This window comes from Girardinichthys multiradiatus, chromosome 17, assembly GCF_021462225.1.
Source record: "Girardinichthys multiradiatus isolate DD_20200921_A chromosome 17, DD_fGirMul_XY1, whole genome shotgun sequence".
Taxonomy (NCBI): domain Eukaryota; kingdom Metazoa; phylum Chordata; class Actinopteri; order Cyprinodontiformes; family Goodeidae; genus Girardinichthys; species Girardinichthys multiradiatus.
In genome coordinates this window covers 30,540,980-30,553,457 of record NC_061809.1, presented here as the reverse complement: position 1 = coordinate 30,553,457, position 12,478 = coordinate 30,540,980, and the positions used below count along the sequence as shown (strand labels likewise).

Genomic DNA, 12,478 nt, shown 5'->3' with positions numbered 1-12,478 from the left:
AGAGAAGCTCCTCCAAACTGAGGTCGTATCATACCCATGCCTGACCTGTTCACAGCCTGGTTATGATACAGCCTCAGCTTTGAAGGAGACCGATCAATTGTTCAATCAATAATCTGTATGATCTGCCTGATCCTCCTGCAGGGGTCTTCAGCGGTCACAGCTCCACAGGGACAGAGGATGAATGATGAAGAACCAGAAGAAATATGGAGGTGCAGCAGGGCCACAAGAACCTGGGTGGCAGAGATTTCTGTCTTTGTCTACATCTTCCACCGACTGACTCAGTGGTCCGTGTGGACCACAGTGGAGCAGCAGCAGGAGGGAGTAGGAGATGTGGAGTCATTATGTGTCTAAGCTCTTTGTTAGCAGGATTGGGGCGGATTAAGGTGGATGACCAGCTCAGGTAAATCTTAGACATCCGGATTAGATCTGAAGTCACGGAAAAGTAAAGGTTCTTACTGGGTTTTTATCGGTCAGCCACCTGCTCTTCATCACTGAGCCTCTTCATCAGTTTACCTTAAACCTTAAAGCAGATCTCAGAGCTGCAGCCCTGAAATCCTGCACATTTACACCAGAAAACAGATAAAAATGCTGCATTTTACACTCAGTCACACAGTAAAATAATCAGGTTGAAACTGAATGCACAAAATACTAATTTGATGTTGCTTTTTTTTATATTTCATATGTACAATAACTCAGTATTTCAGCCAAACAAGCACCAACAACCCTGATGGAATGAATTTATTAAAGATGCTGACTGATGGTTTACGGTTTAAGATGTTGCGATGGTGAAGGACACCAGCAGGCTCATGGTGGATGGATGTTTTAATAAAAGGACGATGAACTTACAGGACATGAAGGAACCACCAGGGAGACAGCAACGACAACAGTGATAATAACAAGGACCACAACATCCGAGCCGACAACGAGGGGACAGAAAACAGCAACTTAAATATAATAAGATGTTCACATATTAATGAGTGAATGTTACCCTGAAGGTTGATGGTCTGGTCACTGAGTTCTGAGCAGAACAAACATTTATCCTCATTTGTAAACTATTAAAAAGACAGCCAATCACTGCTCACCAGTCATCAGAGGATTGTGTAGAAACTTACATAATTAACATCAATTCATTTTCTATGAAACTTAACATATTTCCTACAGAAAAATGTGGATTTGCTGCAGTTTTTCCAAGGAAAACTCACAGATTCAACCATTAAAAACCAAACCGTGTCTGAAACATTAATTTTGTGTTTAAACGGGATGGGCTGTATGATATGAGTCTGTTTATTTTGTGTCTTTACTATAAGAAGATTAAAGTGTCCGAAGCATTTAATCCGTAAAGTTTGTGAAAAGCTGGGTAGATTATCTTTCCTTTAAGTGGTTTATGGGTGTATATAAAGGGGCTGAAGGCACTCGCTGACGTAGCAGAAGCTCAGGGTAAAGATGGGGAAGCATTTTAACCTGTATGAGAACATTTCCAAAATGGACCCCTTCGAGGGGCCCCAGTATTACATTGCCCCATCGTGGGCATTTCACCTGCAGACCTTCTTCATTGGCTTTGTCGTCTTCGCAGGGACGCCGTTAAACTTTTTGGTCCTCCTGGCCACAGCTAAGTACAAGAAGCTCAGAGCTCCTCTAAACTACATCCTGGTCAACATCTCCTTAGCTGGCTTCATTTTCCTTACCTACTCCAACACCCAGGTGTTCCTCGCCAGCTTGAGAGGCTACTACTTCCTGGGTTACACCTTGTGTGCGTCGGAAGCTGCTGTTGCCGCTGGAACAGGTGAGGTTGAAAGGTGAGAGGTTCTGGTTATTGTGGTGAAGGTAGGTGATAAGCTCTGATGTTCTCTTTGCAGGTCTGGTGACATCCTGGTCGCTTGCTGTGCTTTCATTTGAAAGATACGTGGTGATCTGTAAACCATTTGGAGCCTTCAAGTTTAGCAGCACTCACGCTGCCATCGCTGTGGCCTTCTGTTGGATCATGGGAATGGGTGCTGCCTCACCACCTTTCTTTGGCTGGAGCAGGTAGGGCTCCTTCAGCTGTTGGACCTTGTGTCCAGTCCTGATCTTCTCCAGCTGATGCAATGATTGTGTGCAGGTTCATCCCTGAAGGGCTAAATTGTGCATGCGGGCCTGACTGGTACACCAACAACGAGGAGTTAGGAACCACCAGCTACATGTACTTCCTGCTGATCACCTGCTTCTGCATACCTCTGTCCATCATCATCTTCTCCTACTCCCAGTTGCTGGGAGCTCTGAGAGCTGTGAGTCCATCAGTCCACCGTGACATGTTTCATAAAGGTTAGGGCAGAGGACAGGAACTTCTTTTCAACAGGTCAGGGAAAATGAGGCAGTGAAGCTCAACAAAGAGCTGCTGCAGAGGTTGTTAGTTGCATCATCTGGTTCTTCAGGGGTTTCCAATGTGTTCTCCTGCAGGTTGCAGCCCAGCAAGCAGAGTCTGCATCCACCCAGAAGGCAGAGAAAGAGGTATCAAGGATGATCATTGTGATGGTGGGCTCCTTCGTCACCTGCTACGCACCGTACGCACTGACAGGTCTTTGGTTTGCCAACTCTACAGCTGTGGACAAAGACTATCGGCTTGTCACCATCCCGGCGTTCTTCTCCAAGAGCTCCTGCGTCTACAACCCTCTCATCTACATCTACATGAATAAACAGGTGAGGAGGACCAACCTGATTCTGGTATCTGAAACAGCTAAGTATCACATTTTGTAGAGATATTCCTGTCCATGTTCTTTTTCCAAAAACAAAAAGACTGCCTACCTTCACCTGAACCTGTACAAAGCCAAACATGAAGATCAAATTCTAATCACTGTTTCTCCATCTCCAGTTTAATGCCTGCATCATGGAAATGGTGTTTGGAAAGAAAATGGAGGAAGCTTCTGAAGTGTCTGCAAAGACTGAGGTGTCCACAGCTTCGTAATGTTTGGAGCAAACCTCAGAAGGACGTGACTTCCCCAAAGGACTTTTACATATCTGACTTCAAATGACCTACAGAAAACGCCACCATGTAAATAAAGTTTATATATAAGACACCAGATGATATTTTATTGTAGATTGCATTAGTTTAGATAAAAGCAACAAAAATCTAATAAAAATGTATTCAATTTATCCGTTTGTCCTCACTTCTGCAAAAAGACAAGTCGCAGGTTAAAATCTCTTTGCACAGCAGTAAACCAATGTTTTATTCTTGCAAAACAATCTATTATAATGCAACAAAGGAACAAATGTGAGGAGATCCAAACCAGAGGCTGAGTGCAAACTGCCAGAAGGTGTAAAATAGTTCTATCGAACTTCCTGATTTTCTTTTTTTAAATTAAAGCTCTCAACGTTTAGAACAGCTGAGAGTTAAATACGCTCACTGACAGAACCTGCTCTGCATCCTCAAGAACCGGGCTGATCTGGAGGTAAATGATTAGCTTTGCAACCAGCTGGTACATCTAGAAGGGCCACCAGAGGGCAGCAGTGGTGGCATCAGAGGGTCTGATAGTCAGACGGAACCACCCGGCATGATGTAAAACCATAATGACGCCTGTCACACTGCATCCAGAGCTGGTAATACTGTCTGGGAAGCCATCCTGTTTCTGCTGACCTTCACTCACTCTTCTGACTGCCTGTAGGTCCTCTCCTGCTCTCTGGTGGCCACTCAAGATGTGCCAGCTCTTTGTAAATCAAACCACCTTCATCCCAGACACTGGTCTGCACATCGACCCCTTACATCCAGATCAAACATCGTGTTGTCCTCATTTGGACCTTCCGTTCAAAGGTTTTAAGTCTTAAACCTCTCACCTCAATGTTCTATAACCTTGTCCTGTAACATCTGAATCAATTGGCTTCATTACCTCACCACCAGGTAATAAGAAGAAGCAGGGACAAATCTAAAAGCTGCAGGACTTGGAGTTTTGGAGGGGGTGGGAATTAGCCAGGTACTGCTAATCAGATGATAATTAATTAATTGGATCAGAGGTCAGAATCTAAAGAGAGCTCCATTTAAGATACTTGAATCCTATTTAAGTATCTCAGATGAAGATACTTCAATCCCATTATGCACGGCTATGTTTGTGGAAAACCAAACAGCATTTCAGCAAGAACACATCAATCTAACGGTGAAGCACGGTAGTGGAGGACTGATGAGGTGGGCTTGTTGTGCAGCACAAGCCAGAAAAAGACATATTTGGTTTGAATTATCTCAGTGAGGACCAGAAACAAACTAAAAGTCCTGAAGGTCTTCCACAGACATTCAGATATCTGCCAGACAGACTGCATCACAAACATTAGAACTTTGAAAATAAATTACTGGGGGATTTGTGCCGGCACCTTGGCACCCATCCCCTTCTCCCTAACATACACTACTCATAAAAAAAGTTAGGAATATTTTGCCTTTGGGTGAAAGTTTAGGGAAAATGTTTAAAGTTCACGGTGCGGTGATGTTATACCTTGAAAATAGGGCATTTAAGTAGAAGCATTTAATGTGATTTCCTCATCTCAGTTTATTGAAACAAAAGCCAACAGCAAGGTTGGTAGACAACAATAAAAATGTCAGTGTCTCAATAGTGTCAAGTGACCTTGAGCATCAACTCCAGCTTGTCGACGTCTCATGCTGTCCAAATGTCAACTTATTGTCTGCTGAGGGATGGCGTCCCACTCTTCTTTAAGAGTGGTTCTCAGGTCATTGAGTTTCTGGGGTACAAATTGACGAGCCTCCTGACGGCGACTCGGATGATCTCATAGGTTTTCTCTGGGATTCAGATCTGGAGAAAGTGCAGGACCCCCCATTCCAGATACCCCAGTCTCTAGCAGCCATTTCCTGATGATGAGACCTTGATGAGATGGAGCATTGTTGTTCGTCAAGATGAAATTAGACCTGTGTTGTTCATGCAGGGGTACAATGTCTGGTTTAATAATGGTATTCAGGTAGTATGGGCTTCTCATGCTACCATTCAGAGTGTAGAGCAGTTCTGTATTGACTAGACCCACCTGCTCACACTGTAGCACCACCACCAAAGCCTCCTCTGGTGACAACAGCCACTGTTGTCACCAGAGCTCTTCTTGTGTCTCCAACATTGTTGGATCATCATTTCTGCTCAACGTGAATTGACCACCATCAGAGAACAGCACTGAGGACCACTGGTTCCTCGTCCAGCATGAATGCTCCCTGGTCCATGCAAGATAATGATAGCTGTCCCTGGTGGTGTGGTCAGATACTCTTGCAGGTCTTCTAAAGTAAACAGTTTCTAATGGCCTGACGTGACACTTAGGTGCCTCTCACCTGCCTTAAATGTGCCTGGAGCTGAGGGGCATTCATCATTCGGTTCTGCAGGGTTCTGTTCACAATGAAGGTGAGGTTCTGTTGATTAGATGTTAGGTGTCATCTTGGTGTCATGAGGTCAAAATGTGAACAGCTTGATGAGGAGGACTGTTTAGATACCAACTCTGAACCAGGAAATGTATTGGTCGATTCATGGATCAAACACCTGTTGCTAATTTGCCTGTTAAGATCCTTGTTAGAGAACAGAACGTTCTGCAAAAATGACTGAAACACTGAACAGTTGGACAAGTGCATTCAGATGTTTAGAGAAGGTCACATTAAGGTCATCTGTAAAGGTTATAGTGCATTTTAATAAGTTCCTCCTGAAATTTCACACGAAGGCCGAATGTCCATTTTTGGAGTCGTGTGTGCAACACTGCACAGCAGCAGGGTCCTGATGTATGGGACAATGGACCTTGCAGGCAAGGCAGGAGCACCATGCAGTGCCTCCACTATGTTTGGTCCCATCCTGCATTTCAATTTTAATACACTAAAGACACTTAGGGCTTAATGTTTGGGGAGACTCAGCAGAGGGGTCCGGCACACCTCAGCCACGGGGGCGTGGGGGGTTGGGTACTCTGGGTGCACAGTGTGATCCTCTTTTGCTCCGGTACCCGCGTCTGTGCTGGTATAGCAGGAACAGGAGGATTGGGTGTTTTACCAAATCCCAAAGTAATGGCCTGACCTTGGGCCACTGGGGCTATGCTGACTCTGGTGGGCATCCCTCCCTCATGACCTTCCAGGGACTAGCTCACCAGGTGGGATAGTACTGTGCCCCCCCTACCTTGGTCCTTCTGAGTTCTGGTTGGTGCGGTAGGATGGTGCCTGTCCAGCATGTTGTGGACTCTGGTGGGTCTCTTATGCTTGGTGCTGGCCGGTCATGCTGCCAATGAGGCTGGTCAGGGGGGCTCAGAGCCTTACGTCTCACCCTGTGGCTCTTTGGCCTAGGGCTGCAGGGATCTAGTGGAAGCAGGTCCACATGTCCTTTGCTGTTCTTGGGTGTTGCAGGCCTTCTACCAATCTCAACACTCTAACAACTGTGCATCGTCAGGTGACCAACTGGCCTTCTCAACACAAACACACTTATTTTTAAACATGCTCTCACCCACACACTGACACACAAATAATCCAAATGGTTGTAGATCATACAAACACAGGTTACTATTACAGCAATGTGGTCTGCCCTACTTTGATGCTGAACTCAGTCTTGATTTAATAAAGTCAATCATGTAACCAGGATTTCTTCTTGAGATGTTCTTTTTGTAGAGCAAAATTGCTCTGGCATGTGTAGGCAACCAGCTTTTCTATATGATGTGCCTGAAATGTGGCGACAGGACGCGTGAAAAAAAAGAGAGAAAAAAATAAAATAAAAAAACTGCAATAAACTCAGGATTTTTCTAGAACTCGTCGTGTCGCAGTAAAGCTTCGCCGTAATTCGTCACCTGACTTCCCACAAACAGGTCAAACTTGGTGAGAATTTCCTCCTTGGTTAGTTTTCCATCCTGAAGAGAGACAGGCAGCAGTTAAATAGGAAACCAGTCTAAATGTTGGGACCAGTGGAACTCAGACCAACCTTGTTGGTGTCAGACTCGTACAGCAGGTGTTTGGCCTCAGCGATGGCATGGTCATAATCTGCTGGAAGGATCCAGTCCAGAGTTTCCTCCCTGTCCATCTTCCCATCCTTGTTTTTGTCCCTGAACTCTGAAAACTGCTGGCGTTCCGTGGCCACCCACTCTGGTTCCTCTGCTCCGTTATCTGCAGTGAACATGTCACCTGCCAACAGGAAGGGAGGAAGAAAGTTCAAAGAAGAAACTGCTGGATTTAGTTGCTAAAGCTTCGGATTTAAAGATTCGCAAAAAACAATAAGCCTCAGTCAGCTTCTGGATGTACTGACAGGAAGTCCGATTACAAACAGGTGAACCGACAAGCAGAACACAGGAAAATACAGAAACAGACAGGAAGCCAAAATGTGAATGCTGCCCTCTGCAGGCTAATGTCACACATTACAGCTGCATGTTTGCTGTTCCCGCTGAAACTCATCTGTCATTCATCGTCATTCTGGTTTTCTGACATCAGCTGATGGAGGTAGCAGGTCCAGGACAGAAATACAGACTCAATACAGACAGGCATCTAAGATGACTCTTATCAGATAAACCTCAGCGGACTAGATGATGGAGTTCCTCTCCTTATCTCGAAGGCAGAGCCCAACCACCCAGCAGAGGAAGATTATTCCAGCTGCTTGGACCCAGGATCTGGTTGTTTAGGTCCTTCTCCATGTCACAGGCCATAGGTGGGTTAGAAAAGCTGTAATGACCTTCCTGTGTAGGGTGGCCTAATGTAGGTGAGGAGCTCCATCATCACCATCATGGGCTGCAGTATCTTTACCGATATATTCTTTCAGGTCAATGAAGCCATCTCCGTTCTTGTCTATGTCCTCCATCGTTTCCTGTGATAGCAGAGAGATGATTTAAACATGAGAGCAAATACGTGAAACACCCAGTGACATGATGTTCCTCCTACCTGCACCACCACGTCCTTCATATAGTCATGGTTCTCTGGATGAAGAAAAGCCATAAACTCTTGTCTGTCTGCGCTCATGTCTCCGTTTCTGTCTGCGACTTTGAAGCGTCTCTCGTCCCTCGCCATCATGTGGGTGTAGTTATACTCTGTCTCAGTTAGAGGACCATCTGAAAGAGGTTGGCCATGATCAGGAGTTACACCTCCAGGTAAAGGTTTCCACCCTGGTTATGCATAACAATAATGTGGGACTTTTTATTGTTTATTTGGAAATGTTTCATTTCCAGGACTGAATGGTTCTGGATCCTGCAGCCTCTGGTTATTGACTGGAAGTGTCAGTGAAACCAGTCACCTACTGCTCAAACTAGCAGTAGCTGGACCTAAACCTGCAGCTGTGCACATGGACAAGCTAAATGTCTTCCAAAGAAAAGTTTGATGGTCAGATTACTTAAGTCGTTTAGTTCAACTTCTCTGTGGTTTTCGGCTCAGAGATCAGAAGTTAAGAGTAAAAGAAAGCAAACAGAGAGCAAGGAGAGAAAGCAGAGACTGCAGCTTCCCTTCCCTTTTTAGGATTCGCTTTTAAATCTCTCCATGGCCTTTCCCCATCCTATCTGCCTGGACTGCTGTAGTCTTATACACCGACCTGCTGTCTCAGGTCAGCTGATAAACACAGAGGAGACCAGGATTTTGAACCAAGATCCCTAAAACATTCAAACTGGTTTTAATGGAAAAAGCTTCCCAAAGCTCCGATCTGGTGAATATTTATGGCCTTTGGTCAAAAAGCAAACCAAGTGTATGTCGTATAATCAGTCCAGTCTGGAAACAGGACAGCTCAGATAAAGCACTAAAGCCTAAACTTAATGGGACCTTCAGACCGGTGCTGTAAACACGAGGGTCAGTTTCAAACACGTGTGCCTGTGTGTGGTTCCTCACCCAGATAACTGCCGTACGTGACGTTCCTGTACTCCTCCCAGCTGATCAGGCCGTCCTTGTTCAGGTCGAATTCGTTCCACTGATGCTCCACATTCTCAAACATGTGTCGGTTCTGGACATTCTTGATCCAGAGCTTCAGCTCCTCCTCAGAGACAAAGTAATCTTTGTTGCTGTCAATTTTATCTACAATGATGCTGCAGAGAGAGCGATATCACAGAGCAGATCTGAGATCTTGAACATGTTCATAGACAGTTTCCATCAAAGCTAAAACTACTGAGGAAAAAAAGAGTGCAACACTGCCATCTACTGGGTCATCTCACACATTACACACAGAGCTGTTCCCAATTTTTCAATCAGATCTATAATCAATGATGACAAAATCAGCTTCTGCTCAGTAACAGTGATTTAAATGACGTGACCTGCAATGCCCCCACAACACACGTGAAGCAGGAAATATAAACCAGCATATTTCCAGTTTATCTGCTGAAAATCTTCAGATAAAAATGAGTGAAGCAAGAAACAGCAGCACTGTTCAGTGCCTCAGGTCTCATTCGACTACCTTTCAATGTTTCTACAGGAGCATAAAGACACAGAGAAGCCAGGCAGATCAGGTGACATGTTATTTACCTTAGCCTTCAAATAAAGTTGAATAAGAGATGGTTTAGTCCAAAGTCAGCATCCATAAATGCTCACAGGAGCAAAAATGTTTAGGGGATCTTGGGTTTGGCATCTAAATCTCTAAACCGATGAATAACCCAGAAGGTTTGGAAGGAATATATAGATTTATCCGTCTGCAGAGCAGAATATCATTCAGGGTATCTAGATTAATGTTAGGGAGCGGCCTCAGCTGGACAGCCATGATCTCTGATCTCTCAGAGAGCATCAAAAACCTTCATTCAGATGGATCCAGCTTCCAGATGTGTCCCTGCCTCCAGGCTCTGTGATGGTAGAGGTAGTATCATGGTATGGGCTTGTATCATTTATACTGATGGCAGCATTATTGCAGAAAGGTCAAGAAGAGACAACAACGTCTGCTGCTTTCAGGACTACATCTTTTTCAGGAACAAGACAAATGCAAATCATTAGAAAGGCCTGGCAGAGGAGAAAACTGTAAGTGTGCCTGCAGTCCTGACCTGTCCCCAGCAGACACCTTAAGACGTGTCTGCAGCAGGAATCTGATCACGGCTCGGGCTCCTTAATAACAGATTAGCTGGAAGGTATTGGGACAAAATGGGAATGTTACAAAGAAGAAAACACCCTAAACTGACCTGAGTCTGCGTTTGCTCTCGTCTGGTGACAGTTGATCAAACGTTTTGGCATCAACTTGTCCGAGGAAAGCCTCATGATCGTAGTCAAAGTTCTTGTCGTCGTCATGTTGGAGCTGACTGAGCGGTTCTGCCTGATGGACCTTAGTCTTCCTCTCTGTGGGCTTCCCACCGCTGCTAGCAATGAAGAGGACCCAGCAGATCAGCACCGAACGGATCATCCTGTCAGACTGATTCAGAGACAGAGACACAGAACTATTCAGACGTTATCGCTAATCATCACAGATCTAGGTTCTACTGATCTGAGCTCAGGCTACCGGTCTGGGTCCAAGTACGCCTGAGATCATATAGGGCTGAAACAATGAATGGAATTAATCAATTACTGAAATAATCGTCAACTAATTTAGTAATCGAACAATCCATAACTGGAGTATATATAGACTCTAAAACAACAACTGAAAGAACAACCCACTCAGAGCAGTAATTAGGCCACAATAAAAAAAACACTTTGCATTTAAGATGAAAAATGTAAAAAAAAAAAAAAGAGCATTTTTGTCTGTAAAAATGCTCTTTCCAGAACTCCTCAGCATTAGCTTCACCTGGTTACAATTCAGTAAAAAAAATCTCCTATCAAGCAACTTTTGCTATCTGATTATTAATCGATTTATTGAAAAAATTGTCAATTAACAAAATAATCGTTCGTTGGAGCATTGCAGATGCACAAACTGGTTCATTTTCTGTAAAAGCTGATTCTATATATGTCACATCCAGGAACCTGCTGAAGCTGAAAGAACTGTTTTCTTCATCCTCAGGAACTTAACACTGAGAGGTTCTGCTGCGGAGAGGAAGCTGCATGACATCCAAGATGGACAGAAAGGGGCAGGACCACAAGTGCAGAGCTTGAGCAGTTCTGGCAGCAGATGGGTTTGAGTGTATCTGCACACCCAGTTTGGAGAAGAATGGCACCACAGAAGCCACTTCTGTCCAAGGAAGCCATCAAATCCACACTGAAACTCTTCAGTCTTTTCTGTGATGGACCTTCCTTCTGATTGTTTGAAACATCTGAAGATGAAAAGCCAAGATCTATCATGAGTCGTGTGTGAGAAGCATCCTGACCCAACCCATGTGAGGGGTTCCTTCTTCTCCAAGGCAGTGGACCTCCTCCCAGTTCTGCTCCAACATTCCCCCAGTGGATAAAGGATAGGATCAAAACTTCCTCCAGGAGCAACTTCTTCCAACATCAGTTTGCTGATCTGACTGATTTATGTCAAAATATCAGATGTCTGAATATTTCACTTCTTCTTCTTCTTCTGTGTTGGAACAAAAGCTGCCAGTGATTTTCTCTGAAGTTAATCCGTACTTCTTCCATGTTTGTGGAACTTCAGCTCAGTTTCAGTGGAGGAAGCTGATCACGCTGAACTCTTTCTGACTGTTTATGTTGAAACCGGAAGTAAACACGGAGCACAATCAAAACATTAAAGTTTCCCTCCTCAGACGGCGGGACTCTCACCTGTGTGCGCGCTGCTCCTGCTTTCATCTGGTCCACCTCTGGTTCCGATCCTCCGATCATCTGTTCGCACACGCAGCCTGTCCAACTCCTAACCAATCGCAGCCCGCCTGCAGTCGTTCTCCCCATCTGATTGGTCCACATCTGTCAGCTGCAAAACTCAGAATGAAAGGAGGAGGAGGAGCTGCCACGTCCTCAGAGGAGAAGGAAACAGAGTCTGGATTCTCAGGAGGAAACATAAACATTTATTTTAGCTGTTGGGAGCAAGAATAAAGTTCCGTCTTCTGCAAGAAGCCAAAGAACATGTTGGAAGTTCTGGACAAAGACTAAAGTTAATTTCACTGCAAGAACCCAGAAAACATGACGTTGCTTCTGTTGTAATAACCTGGAGTACCTGCAGGAATGTGCTGCTCACTGAGTCCACCCTGCTTCTGGATCAGTTGAACAAAACCTAAACGGACTCGGTTCTTACTGACAAACTGGTTCAAATGCTGGTTTTAGTGATGAAGAGTCAGAAGGTGAAGCTGAATCAGAATCAGGGTCAAGAAACTGGTGGTTCTGTAACTGAAAGAACAGGAACAAGTTGATAATATTAATAGAAGCAAATACAGATTTCTTTATAACAGTGATCCATAAGGTTCTGGGTTACTGGTTCAAACTGGATCTCAGACTGATGACACATCTGTAGAACATCCACCTGATGTACACAGGCCTCTAACACCTGTTTCTGTCATCCAGCTTGTGTAGCCCAGTTTGAAATGTGAACCCAGTTCTGTATGAACTCCAAACCCCAGTTATACATGCATGTCTTAATTCGCTGAAGGTGTGTATGGAACGGACACAGTTATCCTGAAAGACAGATGGGTATCCTTTTTTGTCTTGTAACTATGGACCCATGAGTGTTTCCATGACAACGTCAGGTTTCTGACT

At 44.6% G+C, this 12,478-nt stretch overlaps 2 protein-coding genes across 2 annotated transcripts in view; one reads left to right on the top strand and one right to left on the bottom strand.

The window, feature by feature from the left end:
* LOC124883052 (putative violet-sensitive opsin) overlaps positions 1 to 3,129 on the top strand; it is a 6,088-nt gene extending 2,959 nt beyond the window's left edge. Inside the window, exons 2-6 of the mRNA XM_047389909.1 lie at positions 142 to 1,783; positions 1,857 to 2,025; positions 2,099 to 2,264; positions 2,437 to 2,676; positions 2,849 to 3,129. Coding sequence (XP_047245865.1) covers positions 1,444 to 1,783; positions 1,857 to 2,025; positions 2,099 to 2,264; positions 2,437 to 2,676; positions 2,849 to 2,941 — 1,008 coding nt within the window. The 5' untranslated portion in view covers positions 142 to 1,443 and the 3' untranslated portion in view covers positions 2,942 to 3,129. The remainder of the gene's footprint in view (positions 1 to 141; positions 1,784 to 1,856; positions 2,026 to 2,098; positions 2,265 to 2,436; positions 2,677 to 2,848) is intronic.
* Positions 3,130 to 4,488: 1,359 nt separating this feature from the next.
* On the bottom strand, positions 4,489 to 11,709 carry calua (calumenin a). Its single transcript, XM_047389908.1, has 7 exons — positions 11,552 to 11,709; positions 10,045 to 10,271; positions 8,777 to 8,970; positions 7,847 to 8,013; positions 7,712 to 7,772; positions 6,900 to 7,099; positions 4,489 to 6,828 (listed from the first exon to the last, which is right to left on the bottom strand). Exons 1-7 carry the CDS (start codon positions 11,690 to 11,692, stop codon positions 6,724 to 6,726), a joined length of 1,095 nt encoding a protein of 364 aa, XP_047245864.1. The 5' UTR covers positions 11,693 to 11,709; the 3' UTR covers positions 4,489 to 6,723.
* Positions 11,710 to 12,478: the final 769 nt, after the last annotated feature.

Coding starts and splice junctions, on each gene's coding strand:
- calua (XM_047389908.1), bottom strand. CDS start 11,692: ATGTGGACCAATCAGATGGGGAGAACGACTGCAGGCGGGCTGCGATTG. Junction 8,971..10,044: donor GAGAGCAAACGCAGACTCAG/GTCAGTTTAGGG, acceptor CTCTCTCTGCAG/CATCATTGTAGATAAAATTG. Junction 7,100..7,711: donor TGACCTGAAAGAATATATCG/GTAAAGATACTG, acceptor TCCTGTTGGCAG/GTGACATGTTCACTGCAGAT.